This window comes from Aspergillus mulundensis (assembly GCF_003369625.1).
Source record: "Aspergillus mulundensis strain DSM 5745 chromosome Unknown scaffold_5, whole genome shotgun sequence".
NCBI lineage: Eukaryota > Fungi > Ascomycota > Eurotiomycetes > Eurotiales > Aspergillaceae > Aspergillus > Aspergillus mulundensis.
In genome coordinates this window covers 1,717,115-1,733,424 of record NW_020797893.1, presented here as the reverse complement: position 1 = coordinate 1,733,424, position 16,310 = coordinate 1,717,115, and the positions used below count along the sequence as shown (strand labels likewise).

Sequence of the window (16,310 nt, the reverse complement as noted above, 5' to 3'; positions counted from 1 at the left end):
GTGCAGTTTGTCCAGGGGCATGATTTACAGGGAAGGCGTTGGGGAGGAACTTGGTCGGTTCTAGGCTCGGTCAGTACGTCTTCCTATAATCCGGAGTAATGTCCTTGAGGCTGTTATTGGCCACTGAGTTCCGTACATGTACGAGATCAGGAACAATAAATAAGAAAGACTCGAAACATTAAGTTCATATTGCAGTCTCGGTATCGTGATCATAATCATTACTGCAAGGTAGCATAGCCATAGCTAAGATAAACCGCCTCCGCCAACCTAACCCAAGGCACCGCAATAGTAAGGATAGAATAACACACCACAGAAGAAAGCGATAAGAGAGTCATCACTCATGACCGGCATCAAGCATAGCATCAAACATCAAAGACCCCAAGAGAGAGAGAAAGATAAGCTCACTCCAACATGGCAACCAACAGCCTCTGATAATCCCCACTCGTCTCACCCCGAACCCTCTTAACAAGATCCTGCTTGTACTTATGCTGATACGCGCCCTTAACATTCGCCACATGCTGACGATCCCAATGGACACGCACAACCCTGACGACAAGCTTCTCATCCTTCGTCCCCATGCCCTTCATGCATTCTTCCAGGAGCACGGCGTCGCGCATCGCAGAATCCAACGCTGTCCGGAGCATATGCAGCAGTGCATCCTTCATGTGTCCTGAGAATTCCTTTTCGAGATGGGCTTCGAGAGAGGTGTGGTAGCGCGCGGAGAAAGCTTGGTTCAGGGCTTGGAGTTCCCTGTTGGAGCTACGGGCGAAGATTGCGCAGACTTCGTCGGCGTTGTTGACCATTCGGGCGGCTGTTGCGCCGTGGATGTTCTGGGCTTCGGATTCGATAGTGCGTTGGTCGATATAGGCAGTTTCTTCGTGGCGCGCGGCGCGTAGAACGTGGGCGAAGAGGTTCTTTGTCTTGAAGGAGAGGTCGCCTTCGACGTCGCGTTCGAGAGAGCGGCGGTATGTCCGTTCGTAGGAAACCTTGATAGCGTTTAGATCCGCATTTGATCGGCCTAACAGAACATCATTAAGAAGCCACTCCTTAGTGCCTATGCCCTGGACAGCCTCGCGAGCCAATGCGGTATCGTGCATAAGCGGTCCATCGATGATAGCAAGGAGACCCTGGCGGAAATAGCTGCTTGTTTCCGATTTGACGTCGCTGTAGAGGTCGCGGCGGAGGTGTGAGGAGTATGTTGCGCGGACGGCGGCGATCTGGAGCGGGTCGAGCCTGGCCAGAACCTGGATGAGGGTCTTCTCATCCGTTCCGAAACCCTTCATGGCTTTTCGAAGCGTGTCGGCGTCACGGCGGAAATCGCCGGTGGCTATCTGTCCCGGAGCATAGCCCAATGAGGGCATCGACGGGGCGGGCGGAGGAGGAGGGCCATAACTTTGTCCGTAACCTTGTGGAGGTCCCTGCGGAGGGGGTTGGAAGTGCTGAGGGTGTTGCGGAGGTTGAGGCGAGTGCGGTTGTGGCGGGAACGGGCCTTGGGCGTTATATCCAAGGTTCGGTTGGTTCGGTTGATGATATCCTGGCCCAGGAGGTCCATAACCACCAGGAGAGTGGTATCCGGGGCCAGCTTGTGGGTATTGGGATTGTGCGCCGTACGCTGGGTTGTGAGACCCGACGTGTCCGGGAGGGCCTGGCGGAGGTTGGTATTGGCCTGGCGGTGGCCAGCCATGTTGATTCGGTTGGGGAGGGCCGTAACTAGGCTGAGGCCCGTTCTGTTGATATCCGGTGTACCCCTGCGCAGGGGGAAATTGTTCTAAGGACAAGACATTAGGTTTTGGAGGAACACTGGAGCTATACTAGAACTCACGGTTGGGTGGATATTGGTAGGACATAGTCGCGATAGAGAATACTCCCGTAAATGATAGAGAAATCAAAAACTATGGAGGAAGGAGGAACTGGAGATATATAAGCTGTTTGGATGCAAACGAAGCATGACATAGCCCCGGAAGAAGAGGGGCATGACGAATTAGGCTTGGCGCTATTGGATTGTGGCTCGCGCTTCTAAGGTCCCGCCAATCATGATGAAAGGACCGTTGGGGCGCAGCATTAGTGTACCGTAAGGCTGACTGTGGCAGTGCCATCAGCCCACTTTCCTTCAGTTCGTCTTCTGCGAGTCGGAGAAATAATAGGCGTTGATCTAAGGAACGGTAGCTCACGGAGAATATCGTCTTTAACTCAACCTTGTCGGCTCGCAGACCCGCTCATGCGTTTCCTGAGCCTGTGTCAAAACATGACCCTTTCTCCGTGTGACTGAGTAGTAGCTATATATATGTGGCGCATACTAACTCACCACTTCCTAAGTTGCATTTATAACCAAAACCATTCTGTATTTCTACTTGGCCCGCCAGCCCCGGTGGAAATATCTTGCCAGTATTCCACATTTACGCGCTGAAGACTTCGGAGTCTCTGAAGGCTCCAAGTACTCCTTGTACTGAGGCAGCTCATAAGGTTGTACCAACACCTCCAGTCTTTGAGCTACTGTCTGCGTCCACGAGTGGTCTCGGCCTAGCAGTTGCTCGTAGCCTGCTAGGGCTCGACGATACATACCCTCAGCTTCTGTCACTCTGTTCTGAGCAGCCCAGAACTCGGCAAAATAAGACGCCGCAGCCAGTGTGTGGATGCTATTAGGGCCCAGAGTCCTCGTAAAGCCAGACACTGCTCGCTCATACATCTCTTCTGCAGCCTTGAGTTTACCCCTTTGCTGATATACAATAGCAAGGTTATACATTCTGTCGACTGTGGCGGGGTGGTCTGGCCCATAAATCTTCCCTATGCCTATGGACCGTTCGAACATATCCTCCGCCTCTCCCAGTCTATCTGTGCGCTGGTATATACGGGCCAAGTGCCAGTATGAGTAATATGTCTGAATATGGTCAGGTCCGACGATTGCCATCTTGCCTTTGAATGCTGTTTGGCACATTTCTTCCGCAAGGTCTAGCCGTCCGCAAGTAGTGTGGAAGTCCCCGAGATGATCAAGGCTCTCTAGCGTCGATATGTGATTAGGCCCGAACATCTCATGATACTCGGATTGTGCGCGCTGATACATCTCCCCTGCCTTTTCCAACTCGTTACTGCGAACGTAGACATGCCCAAGGTTACCGCGTATCATAGGAACCATGGCTTCGTTCGATCCTAGGGCCATGTATCCTGAGAGTGCCTGCTTATATGCCGCCTTCGCCTCTAGTAATTTCCCTTGGACTTCGTGAACAAGCGCAAGAGCATAGATCATACTCAGAACTAGACGATCAGACATGAAGTCTGGTCCGAGGCCTTCCCGACAGATAGCCAAACCCCACTGGTAAATCTCTTCTGCCTGGCTCAGTTTGCACTGGCCAGCATAAAGATTTCCAATGCCGTTAAATGTAGTCCGAAGCTCGACACTATCAGTCAGTCTAAGGGTACGCACTTTGGGCAGGATATAAATAGCGTGAGGAAGCAGTCGTTGTTGAACAATCCAGGAACTCGCGTTCTGAATGCTCGGAACCATGTGCCCAACAGCGATGAAGGCTAGCTCCTTCAGCCGGGCTGCGTTTGGCTCGTTTTGGCTTTCTGAAATTGAGAGGCACCAGTCTCTCACGACTGGATGCATGGTGTAGCTGTCGTCTTGCAGCTTTGCCCCGATAAATGAGAACCCGAGAAGCGTTCTCATTTTTTCCCTGAAGACCAGTTCATCTGACATGACAGAATCAAACCACTTCGGCCGATTTGGACTGTAGGCGCCGTATTGCAAGAGTTGAAAAAATATATCCTGGTTGTCAAAGTGTGCGAGCACTAGCATGAGCTCGGCTGCTTCCGGGTCTCGTTCCCTTATTGCCTGATACGAAACGGCCCATGTCTGTAGTATGTTTCCTTGTTCGTATTGTCGGACAGAGCCGGATTGTGACTGCAGGTTATGCCACGATTCTCGATAATACTGTAGGTATTTGCTGAAGCTCGTTCCCGTCTCACGTATAAATGACCCTGCAAGAGTGATTCCTAGCGGTAGGCCATCTAAATGTTTGACAAGGTCGGCGACGTCTGCACTGGTCAGAAACATGATAATCAATGCACGAAACATAATTACCTCTATTGATATCCTTCGCTTGCTCGGCTTCCTGGCTAGATATGCCACTGTTTTGTAGGAGAAGTTGAGTAGCGTGGGTTGGATCCAACTTCTGGAGAGGAAAGGATCTCCCTAGCTCACTCAACTTCAACAGCCGAGACGTTATCAAAATTGAGCCATGATCGGCTGCGGGGAAGAACTGTCCAACATCATAGCCAGCATCTGCTCCGGGCGAGTATTGGTCGACGTTGTCGAAAATAATAAGCCAGCTATGGTTGTCTTGTAAGGCCAACCATTCCAAGACTTGAGAAGCATTCCGCTTGACTTCCCCTTCGTTTCTGGCTGTTGTGTCCGAATCTTGGCCTGGCAGTTTTGGCAATGCCGAGCTCAGTGATTGCAGAAGCGTTTCCTGGCTCTTGCCATTCAACCAGAGGACGGCAGTGAAATCGTCCTTGTGAGAGCGCGCAAAACGCGTGGCCAGTTGTGTCTTTCCCATGCCCCCAAGCCCATGTACGACTGCCACCCTCTGGGACTTCTGACTTGAAGGTTGTAGATGCTGCCAAAGATGCTCGAGTTCATCATCTCGCCCGATAAAGTTCTTTGCTGTAGACAGAGCAGTGACGTCGAATGGCACATGATATTTGCGCTCTAAATTTCTTTATTAGAGATACTGTCAAATATGCGATATCGACGCACCTTGACCACGCCGGGCAACGGAGGTATACAGAAGAAGTTCTTTCGCATAAGCTGCTGCTACTGCGGATGCGTACCCCTGCCATTGATTATTTTTGTGGGAATCCGCATAGTCACAGATGCCACGAACGACTATTGAGGGGAGATTGTCCATTATACCGGCTGCTTCCATCTCAATGCAGTAAGCACCCAACTTTCGTCCCAGTTCGTCCCGCAAGTCGCTATTTTTTACCACTTGGTTTGCGGATGCAATAAGGCCGTAGTGCACAACGGGTGTGTGATGCTTCCGTGAAGGTCGGGACACGGCCTTGGATTCGTCACAGTCGATACAAGTTGGGGACGTTGAATCGGGGTGGTCGTAATCAGAACGGTATAAGCGATCCTCTACAGCTGGACGAGCAAAAGCAGTCTTGCTCTCAAGTCCAGCGTAGAACTCCAAGAATCTACCGTCATGATTCATATGCCTCGCTTGCAACTTCGACAAGGCAGTCAAAAGAATCTGGGGTGGGCGACTGAGCATCCCAGTTGCCTGAAACCGCTCGCCTTTCAATACCTTCCCAAAGTCATACTCAATGACTCCGCCGTGGCCGTTCGTTGGTTTGCTGACCACAATGTCTCCAAGGCGGATATCTGCACTTCCAGGGACTGCGCCGCCGAGTCCAACCATGAGTCCAAAGCGAATCGAGCGAAAGGTAGACAGCAGTTGGACGACTACTGAGCTAGCCGAGACGGTGCCGTACTTGCCGCTGGGTAAACAGGCAATGACAACATCATGCTCTCCGATCCGTCCGAGCGAGTAGGAGTTATGGTCATTTGACTGTACCGGCAAGGACTCGTGTATCTCATCCAGCATAGCTTCCGCAGCTGCCGTTTCCACGGGTATCGCACAGATCCAGGCTACTGTGTAATCATCATGTGAACGGCGAATTTTGGGCGTCATGTCAATAGATCACCAGCTCTCTTCACGGAAACATCTATAAACTGACCGTGTCTCAAGAGGATGGAGGACGAAAATGCGAGCGGACAATGTGATCAAAAGCCAGAGACGCAAGGCTGATTTGGAATTGCAGTTTGTGCCACCAAGCAGGATAGCAGAGCATTTGAGGCTGTGTCCCCTAAGCGCCTGAAAGGAGTTCCAACCCAGGCTCACGCAAGCTGCCCAGTCAAAGAACTCAGCGCTAAATCAAGCATCGCTATAGGGCCAGCGCAGCAAGCACTCAACAGCTGCTTTTGAAGCGATTCTGAATCCAACAGTTTTTCAAGCTTCGTTAAGCGCGCCGTGATACGAAACAACGGCGTTAGAAACCAACACTTTTTGCTTGCATTGAGAACAACTGGTCAATGTCTGGACTTGACTCTCCCGAGCGAATGATCTAACCAAAAGCTCAGACGAACTTCGACCAGATCAGAATCAGCAGCATCAAGGTGAAAAAAAAGATAAGGCATGTCCCTAGCCGTGGTTCCACGATGGCGCACAGCGCCAAAAAAGGTCAGGGATGGGGGAAGCGAAAGCTTTCCGAATAACTTCTCTGCGATACCAATCGTTAGTTTTATTGATGCCCTAGGTAGTCCAGTATACTCACGCACATACCATAATGCCTCCGGAAATTAAATAATATCTTGACCGATAAAAGCTTTGAGAATTGAGATGGATGGAGGTGAGACTGTTGTTTTGAGATCATCTCGTTTCCTTATCTAGGTCGAGGTTATAGCCCCCCCGCCGGCCGCCTCGTAGCACTCGCTCCTTCCTCTATAATGCTAAGTTTGTACGGAACTACGGCCTCGATTTTAAATTACGCGTCTACAGGGATTTATAGATCAGAAGATGTCGATTGCCAGTCCTCAGACTAATCCCATATATTCGAGCCACAGGCAACTAAATAGAAGACAAGTGACAATCCCTTTCAGTGGAAACATCAAGCGAATCAATTCAATTCATTCCATAATTTGTATGTGTATGTGAAGAAAGACAAGCAAAGCACCGTCCCAGCAAAATCCCAAGCACCGACCGAAAAATAACACCCATTCCGAAACCCAGATTCCCATTGCATTGCACTCGCGAAATAACACGGCGGGGTAGTAGAAACGTCAAATGTAGAGATGGTGGAAGCCAATCTAGCCACCGAAACCGTAGAGGGTGCGGCCCTGGCGCTTGAGGGCGTAGACGACGTCGAGCGAGGTGACGGTCTTGCGCTTAGCGTGCTCGGTGTAGGTAACGGCGTCACGGATGACGGATTCGAGGAAGGACTTGAGGACACCGCGGGTCTCTTCGTAGATCATGGCGGAGATACGCTTGACACCACCACGGCGCGCGAGACGGCGGATAGCGGGCTTGGTGATACCCTGGATGTTGTCACGGAGGATCTTGCGGTGACGCTTGGCGCCGCCCTTGCCGAGACCCTTGCCACCTTTTCCGCCTGGATGATGTGTTAGTATATACGATGGAACAGTAGACGCGTCAATGTTGAGGTTGAGGGGTTGAGGTAGGTTGGTGATGGTGATGGGTTGACGTCACGTGTTTGGTACAAATCGCGACCGCGTCCGCGTCCGCCATCCAACGCGACGACAAGCATCCAGAAAGAACTGATGAGATAAAATGTAGAAATACTTACGTCCAGACATGATGAAGATGTGTTAGGTAGATGAATAGGCTTCTTTGGAGGATAAAAAGTGATGGAGGTTGATGATTTTGATGATGGAGAGGTGGTGGCGGTTGATGAGTACAGAAAGAGGGGAAAAGGAAAAGAATCGGGAGCGGGAGAAGGGGTTTAAATAAGTGGGCGGTAGGCGAGAGTGATTTGAGCGCGATTTCCCTCTGTGAATGACTAATACCGTGGCCGGTCGCAGGGAGAGAGTCAAAAAGCAACGTCAAGCGCTGATTGGCGGGTGGGGGCAGAGAAAAAGGGCGTTATGAACGACTGCTTTCCAGGCCGCGTTTTGGGCGGTTCTGATGTGGTGCGGGACTGCCGCTGGTTGGGACTTGGGAGCGCGGGAGCGGGAGCGGGAGGTCACGTGGCTAGGAACATCAACCACCACTGCACCAGGATCTCAGATCCACCACCACGCAATCATTCAATTACTGTTTACTAGGATACACAAAGGCTATGAGTGAAAATGGTCGAGACGAATTGATTCAAGGCTGTCTGTTGTCTGTACTGATGCGTCGGCTGCATCTGATATGATCCCAAAACTCCCGCGAAATGAACCGTAAATACAGCTGAATGACCGAACACTCCCGACGAAACACGAAAATTTAAGAATGGACAAAACCTCCTGACGCCATGCATGAACACAAATAAACAGACTAAATTAACACCAGAGTTGGGCTTTTAAGCATGTAATGAGCCTCCTTAGAAAAAGCACGCCGTTGAGAAAGCCGGCTGGCCAAATGCATCCACAGCGAAACAAAGCGAGCTTTGAATCATGCTAAAAGAATGAAGGAAACAATCCACGATACCATGATCATGGGGAAACAGATGATATGACATAATTGCGTTGGCTGCAACTAGACATGGCATCGTGATAAACGTCTAGGATGTTGCAAGCCATCTCATAAGACATGAAATCAAATAAGCAATACAATAGGCAAAAGACTGGCGCCTCGCGGTTTATGGTGCATCGCAGAGGTTCTAGCCGAATGCTCAACAGAAATAAATCGTAGAACTGCATAAAGATGAAGCGAGGCGCGCTAACGAGAGTTGTTTGGCCTGCAATCAAGCAGCAACCAACTCCCGAGATAGGCAACAAACGATACGGATGCGGTTTAGCAAGAGAAGTGACGTGGGAAGATCGACGGTATTAAACTGAGGCATCGCAGAATATGAGCATGATATTGTCCCCTCGTAAGACGAGGGGAGCGAGCAAATGTGACATTTACCCACTGATCATGGCGGGTGTTTGAGTTTCTTTGAAAAGCCTATCCTGCATAGGCTCAAAGTAGTTATAAGAGTAGGTCGGCGGAGATGCTGGTGAGCTTCGTGAGCCTTCTGCACTCTCCGAGGCAAAGCTTGGTGGTGACGGCGGCGAAGAGGAACTGGGGTTGGGCGCAGTGTCATTGATCTTGGGCGGGCGAGTAACCTTTGGAGAAGAAGCCGGAGAACCGTAAAAGCAGTATCGGTCCACGAGTTCTCTGTACACAGGGGACTCGCGGTTTGGCTTGCCCGAAAGCATCGAAGAAGGCTTCTCGGGACTCGATTGTGCGATCTGTAGGACAGGAGGAGATGTACTTCGTGCATCGGACCGCGACACAGGAGCTCCAGACTTGGCTCGGGTGGTCAACATGGTGCGATCATGTTCTGGTTTCGTACGCATAGCAGCCGACAACGATGACTCGAAATCATAGCGATTGCCGAATACCTGATGGGGCTGCTTATCGCGGCGGATAGGAACGGGACTTTCTGAATCATGATGGACATCATCGTCGTCATCCTGCTTTTCCTTCCGATTATTGAGAGGAGGACCAAACGAGATGTAGCGATGCATATCCGAGAAATCCTTCAGAGAGGAAGGCATCGAGAGAGGACGGCTACCGGATCCAGTGAAACTCCTGCTGCGAGGCAAGTTGGGCCGAGCGCGTGCCCGAGGCATTTCTTGGTTTTGTGCCTTCGGTTTGGGTATCTTGGTAAAATTCACTTGATAGTCCCTCATCTCATTGTTATCCCAAAACTCATGACCGGTCACGTTATACCGGATACAGACGAACATGGTTTTCTTATCCAGATTTGTCTGCTCATCCAGCCTGATATTGAACATGAACCGGTCATAACCATCGTGCAACTGCTTCTGCCGAGCATCATGGCTGTACGCAGCCGTCACTTCCGAGGTGGTTCTCCAGTTATCGAATGTGAAGCGGGCTGCAACATGCTTTTGGAAGGCAAGGTTAGCAACCACTACCAAACCAACCAAGGAGTGCTTGTCTGTCGAAAGAAACAAGCGCTCGAGGCGAACACGGGGATGGGGATGAGAAGGAGGTTTATGAGGAAAGTTTGATAGCCGTAGTCCCCATTCGAAGGACGGGCCCGACGGTTCAGCATGAAATGGATATTCGCTGTCGGCATCCAGATCCTCCACAGGTGACGATCCAGCACTGACAGCCTGAGGCTTGTCGAGCTGCAAGAAATGGCGGATATGCTCCAACTGGGCGTCAAAATGGACTGCCTTTGAATACGTCGGTGTCCCGGGCATGCTTGATGGCCGTCGACGAGCCGAGGATGGGCGTAACGCTGGTCTGACAAGCTCCCCAGACTTTTTGCGCACCATTGGTGATCTTGGTTCAATCTCGACATCCCGGTCACTGTCTTCTGGGGAACTGGTAACAGCTTCCTCTTGCTTTCGATGGATTGAGTTCTCGACAAAGGACCGAGAGCGAGAAACCATGCGGCCATCCTTGGTCAGAGAAGGGCGGCGGGGTCTGCTTGCGCCGACCCCCGTCTGCTCCCCTGATTTTGTTGCAGGCATGTCCCCCGATGGCTCCCCGGAAGGTTGTCTCTCAGGAGACGCCGTTCGTCTTTGCTCGATTGACCGCACAGCTGCCTCCAATTCCTCCAGCTGGTACACATCCCTGGCCGGGCTACCTGACTCTTCATCACTGGAGCTTTGCCCAGACTCTGGGGGCGAGAGGAGGGCTCCAGGTGGGATCGGTCCCTCGTTGACAGGCGAAGGCGATTGCCTTACACTAGCATAGACATCTGTGTTCCGGGTTTGTTCCCAGCCGTTGTCGGGAAAGACAAATGACTTGCTGTTGGATGGAGACCGCCGGTGTCGACGGACATAAGAAGCGGAAGAGTAGGACGGGGGAAGGTTTAGATTGTCTGCATCAGGGTCGGCCACGGTGGGTGAGCTTGGGGAAGGAGGAGTGCTGAGGTCAGAGTGTTCAATGTGCAGCGAAGAAGGCGACGTCTTCAACGGCGCAGTGTATGGCATCCGGCCGGTCTTGTGCAGAGGAACACAAGCAGCGGGCGACGGCAAGATATGGAGAGAAGGAGAAGCGCTATTTGCTGAGGCGGTATGGAGTAATCAAGAGATCAACGGAGACCAGGCGACGTGTCTGTAAATAAGATCTAGTTCTTGAGTTAGCTGGTTATCAATCAGGGTATGGGTTGCACGAAACGACGGACGGAGGCGGCGGTTTCGAATGCTCACAGATGTACACGCAGGGTTTAAGCAACAGAAGCGAAGCAATAAATCACTGGATTCATCCATGGAGGTAAGCCTTGAAGCTTCAATGGAGCAGTGAGGTCGGGTGGTCCGAATGAAACAGGAAGGCGCGATGGAGGCCTCTAGCAGCTCAGGAAGGCAGGCAGCTGAGATAGGGACAGGTACCACGACACGACGCCTGTCACACCACGCAAAGCAGGGAAAGGCAAAGTGAAGCTCAACGAGGACGGTGGAAAGTGGCCGGTGCGACGGTTGAAGCGGCAGAGCACAGGGAAGGCGCTGGGAGCGAATGAACCATACCTTTCATATACGACATCAGAACATTAAAGCCCAGGACGATCAGGCGAGGCGGAACGCGGCGGAAGAGACAAGAAAGTAAGAAAAGAAGAACAGGCAGGAAGAGAAGAAAGAAGATCAGTCAATCAACCTTGGTAGTGGTGGTGATGACGGGATAGATAAGAAGCCAGTGCAAATCAAGGCACAGGCGACAAGGGCAGCGTAGATAAAAGAACCAGACCCAGGGATCCAGGCAGAGGAGTGGGGAGGAGAGGAGAGGAGAGGTCGGGGAGGCGTTCTGTAGCAGGTATATAGAATGGAATAGATTAGGGGATTAATGGGGGCAATTAATAGCAGAATTAATGGCTTGATATAATAATATGCAATAATCGTCATTTCGTGGTAGTATAAGAGACTAAACCTGCCAGTCACCTCTGGGACCCGCCCGAGAGAGCTGCATGCACGGCGCACGCATTGACTCTGGGCGGTTGATGATAAGGCAAATGCGAATCCGGAGAGGATCTGACCGGCGGCAACGAAATTTCTCTTGTCGAGCTCGTGAGGGGCAAATCTCACAGCCATTATCAGCGCCATCCATGGTCGCATTGGCCTCATGGGAGCTTTCAACCAGTCTAGAAGGCCGTGTCCAATTCTTGGAGCTGTCAAGGTATGGCACGCTAGTACGCTACTGCTGGGTTTCTTTGATCTCTTCCCGCGCCCAGTCCAAGCAAGGCACTTTGACGGCAGCGCCGGATGATCGCTAAGAGCAAGATTACCTGATGACGATGGCCGATGGCCGGTCAGTGGTTTTTGATATTTTTTCGGCGGCTGGATTGATACTAGCCAACCTAAAATAGGCGATCGAACGGTCTGGGACGGTGGGACGATCACCCCCCATGAAGCCATCCAGCGCCCCCGGGCCGCCAACGCGGCGGCCTAGTGGTCAAGCCCAGGCCTGCCTGTACCACCACGGTATCATTTCGCCTCCCGATCGCACGATCCCACTGCACGTTGAGTTGAGCGCAAAAAACTCTGATATACTCCCTTTTGGCTTTCTTTTCCTGTGCGAATCTCCTCGGAGCATTCGCTATTCGCCGGCTGGCTGGCTGGCGAGCTTACCCCCAGCCATGCAAAACCTTGGGAGTCCAGCGGTGAGTCTGAGAGGCTTGAACTGAATTCCATGCCGTTCCAGGAATGACAAAAAGAAGCATGGGAAGTATCTAACGGCTCGGAATACTCCGTACATCTCATTTCTCTCTCGTCGTCGCGCACATGGCGTGGAGGAGATGAGGCCGCCAGATGATCTTCATGGCTGCAGCTCCGGACTCGCGGAGTATTGTTCTGGCTGGTCCACCCCGAGTCTGGAGTCTGAAATGCATGTCTGGGAACAATGAAGGCTAACCAGGTCTGTACTAGAGCCTCGGAGTCTAAAACCCGCAATCAAGGCAGCGGTGCATTGACCGTTCCAAGTTTTTCTCGAGTCTTTGTTAAGGCACTTTTTTGCTTTTTCGGATTCCGCCTCTCCCTTGAGCGAAACTGGGAATAGCATCATCTCGCACCGGGCTTTCCTCATGGCAGTTTGCAGGCACCGGGCTATCTTGAGAAGCCTGAAGCACGAGAAAGAGACTCCGAGCCCACTAGTCGCTCTGATTGACCGGAGATAAGCTGTCCCCTGCTCTCCCCTATCCCCTCTTTTCTCCTCCCCTCTTCCCTCCCTCCCGAACCAGCCGGATGTCTGGACAGTCCAAGGATTCTCGAGCAGGCATCATGACAGGAGGGTCCTGTTTGAGATAACCGTAGGCTCTGTTGAGTCTCCACCCTCGACCCACTAGCACCTCCAGAATCTCAGACTAAGGCATCTAGACCTTTTTCCTTAGCGCTCCCCATCCAACCACGACTGTCCACAACCCTGTCCGGGGACGATGAGGTTCCGAATTATTTATTTATCTATCAGCTCCGGCATCGCCCAGACCAGCAATTGTGATACCTGTCAGAGATACATCGTCTGTCTCAAGTCAGAACATACACTATACAGCATATTATGCTAGACAACTATCAATGTAGCAAGAGGAAACAGGTGAGGGTCCCTGCCTCAGCCTCTTGCCACGGACAATTCGACGCAGCGATGCACAGCCTTCGAGTCAAGACTCAAGTCGGGAGTCGGCAATCGTCACTAACTCGGAAAGGCATGTTGGATTCCTTTAGCATCAGGATTCAGGACGCACTTGCGCTGCAGAAATGGGGCTCCTATCGTGGGGTGCGGGCTGCGGAGTATTTGAGTACGGATCAGCAGTTCTTCATACTGTTCTGGGTGCAGATACAGGATATATGTGACGGCATGTAGAATGCGCCGCGATCTCGAGAGCCTGCTTGGAGATGGAAGTTACCCCAGGTCTGCCAGAGATCTGAGCTTCATGGCTCGGTTGGATCAAGAATCCGCTGGCGCAGCAAGCTTATCTACCCTTGCTAAGGATTCCCTCATGGATGCCGGCATCGTGAAGTCAATCTACTGATCTAGATACCAGCGCTGATCCCCTCTATGTGAGACCAGGAACGTAGCTGTCGCTGAATCAAGGGCGCGTCCTGCCAAGGAAACGGGGATGGATGACGTCAGGGACCGCCCTCAACGGCTTCACTCCGGAGTACGTACGACACACGAACTCTCCTCCACTCAACACCGTCGAATGACCCATGCGACCTGCACAGACCACCACTCGCATTGGAATCGCACACTGCTGCTGGCCAATTGCTGCTTTCCAAGCTATGCTCGAGTTGGCATTGATTGGCGGCGAAGAGGTCGTGCATCCCGCTTGGCATTTGAGCAGACAATCTATATTGTTGCCAACCGATTGCGACCTGCCGGTGATTCGCTGCAAACAGCTGCAAGCGCAGGCATGAAGAAGATTTACTCTAGGACTGCCGACCGTGGATATGGTTGGCTTACAAATCCGAAGGTGTTCAAGCTTCATCAGGAGAGCTTTCTCCAGGTGTTGGCGATCTGCCTACTTCTCAGTCTCGACCCTCCAGCTGGCAGTGAGCGAACCAAGAACCCTAACCGCACCATCCCGGTGGCTCAGTCTAGCATGGCACCCTTATTGTGGTCCTTATTCTCCTGTACCTGTCGTGTAACAGCATCCGAGCCTAGCACTCGGTCATATATCAGCAATCACTACTACCCTGTGGAAGTGGGATATCTATCCGGACGTAGTCGAAACGAATCACAATATATTTGGCGCAAAAGGGTTGAGAACCGAGCTCTCACCGACCCGTCTCGGCGTCTACTGACCCAGTAAGGGACGGAATGCTCTCTTCCTCTCCTGCACATTTCATGCCGGAATTCGGAGGGCGGGTTGGTTTTGAAATCGATGCATGGCTCGTGGTTTGCTGCAAGGTTACCTCGTCACAATGTCAATCAAACCCCGGGCGCTTGTCTCACGCATGCCACTCTTATCAGGCCGCTAATTCATCCTCCGCTAGCCGGTTGTCCCCGCCGAACTGGAGATAGTAGCAATCATTCCCCTGGATAGTGGCACAGCATTGTATTTGCCACTGCTGAATCAATTTGCTAATTAGCCGGCATTCAATACTACCTACGCAAGGAAGCGACCCACATCTAATAACGCCCATCGCTGCTCACCAAAGGAAGTTTTATTACTGCCTTGCCGGTGGCTGAGCGAAGAAGAGCATTGTCAGTTCTGTTGCACTTCGATCAACCATCGGTGCATATTGGCCGTCCGTTGGCGACATCCTCGGCCAATCATGGGCTGCGTCCTATTCGATGAAGCCAGAGCCCATGCATCCCTACTTCTTAATACCGGCACTATTGCATCGGCTACTGGCGCCCGGTCACCCTGGGTCCTAGTGGGGTGCTATCTCGTCCATATGAAAATCATTGTTTTCGCCTCCAGAATGCTTACGGGATCAAGAACGAGGTTGACTAGGGCTACCAATTGGAGTGCATCGTGAGTTTGGATCTCAAAACATCAGGATATATGGCTAATACGTTGTTTTAGGGCTTGTGAAACTTAGGATCATGGGAGGGAGACAATATGCCCCTTGAAACTTATCTCCTTCAGTCTCGCGCTTTGCTCAACGACTGATCCCTGTCATGTACAGTTTCTGCGTTGTCAAAGCCCATCTCCTGACACTCAGCACGGACGAAATAGTCGCTCATCGATAACTCCCGACCCTAACGTCTCGACTATCTCCTGAAGGCAGCCCATGCGAACGACTACAGCGCTAGGGTGGATTATAGGCTGTGATATCCCTGCTCCGATGCTTCCAGATCAACAGCGCCGAGTCTTGGAGCCTTCTCTTCGGATTACCTTTTCCGGCCCGGCCCTAGCATCAAGGTCGCTGCGTTAGTTCTGGCTCTATGTTGAAGAGGCGGTCAGTTAAACTTCATGATGCCAAAGTCTATTCTTCAGGTTGATGTTCATCTCCTAAGAGGTCGAAGTCGAAGGATTGTAAGACGGAATTCTCGAGCAGTGTCCGGCAAAAGCAGTGTTGACGAGATACAAAACGCAAACCTTCCCGGGATCGGAAATGAATCTATATTGAGGAAGGGTCGTTCCCTTAGCGCCGTTGGGGTGGTGGTAGCTTAGATGGATACTTTACTCCATATCGGTGATGCAGCGGAACCCCATGGGGATGGTGTTGTTGCGTCCCGGGTGCATAGGGCATCTGTAAACTGATCAGCAAGATTATGCAGAGGGTACGCGCGGTTTGCTGATATGGGCTCAATTACCTTGTAGACCAATATAGTAGTTCTATTCGGTCGCGAATTGGTAAGGTGGCCGAGTGGTTAAGGCGAGAGTCTTAAGAGGGAACGTTCCCGAAGAGATCTCTTGATGAAAATCGCCTGGGTTCGAACCCCAGTCTTACCATCCAATTTTTTTTCAACAAAGCAAACTCCAAACTCTTACTCAGATCCACCTGCCATTTCTCCCCGCAACCGAAGCAGGGACTCTGTTCCTACATCCTCCGCCGCTCTCCAACTCGCAAAGCCGTATCTGGTGAAAGACGCGAACCGGACCAATTGACTATACGACCGACAGATGGACCGTATTCAACGCTCTCCAATAATTTGCTCAAGACGCCCGCTGGCGCTCACCGCTGCGCTCACTCA

At 51.7% G+C, this 16,310-nt stretch overlaps 4 protein-coding genes across 4 annotated transcripts; all 4 read right to left on the bottom strand.

The window, feature by feature from the left end:
• Nucleotides 1–401: 401 nt before the first annotated feature.
• Nucleotides 402–1,847, bottom strand: DSM5745_05862 (annexin; the record flags this gene model as incomplete). Its single annotated transcript, XM_026747878.1, has 2 exons — nt 402–1,768; nt 1,823–1,847. 2 exons carry the CDS (start codon nt 1,845–1,847, stop codon nt 402–404), a joined length of 1,392 nt encoding a protein of 463 aa, XP_026603710.1.
• A 500-nt stretch (nt 1,848–2,347) lies between these two features.
• Nucleotides 2,348–5,690, bottom strand: DSM5745_05861 (uncharacterized protein; the record flags this gene model as incomplete). Its single annotated transcript, XM_026747877.1, has 3 exons — nt 2,348–4,032; nt 4,079–4,705; nt 4,754–5,690. The coding sequence occupies 3 exons, from the start codon at nt 5,688–5,690 to the stop codon at nt 2,348–2,350; spliced, it is 3,249 nt and encodes a 1,082-aa protein (XP_026603709.1).
• A 1,175-nt stretch (nt 5,691–6,865) lies between these two features.
• On the bottom strand, nt 6,866–7,372 carry DSM5745_05860 (histone H4; the record flags this gene model as incomplete). Its single annotated transcript, XM_026747876.1, has 2 exons — nt 6,866–7,167; nt 7,363–7,372. The coding sequence occupies 2 exons, from the start codon at nt 7,370–7,372 to the stop codon at nt 6,866–6,868; spliced, it is 312 nt and encodes a 103-aa protein (XP_026603708.1).
• Nucleotides 7,373–8,623: 1,251 nt separating this feature from the next.
• On the bottom strand, nt 8,624–10,672 carry DSM5745_05859 (protein phosphatase regulator GAC1; the record flags this gene model as incomplete). The annotated part of the gene is made up of 1 exon (XM_026747875.1): nt 8,624–10,672. One exon carries the CDS (start codon nt 10,670–10,672, stop codon nt 8,624–8,626), a length of 2,049 nt encoding a protein of 682 aa, XP_026603707.1.
• Nucleotides 10,673–16,310: the final 5,638 nt, after the last annotated feature.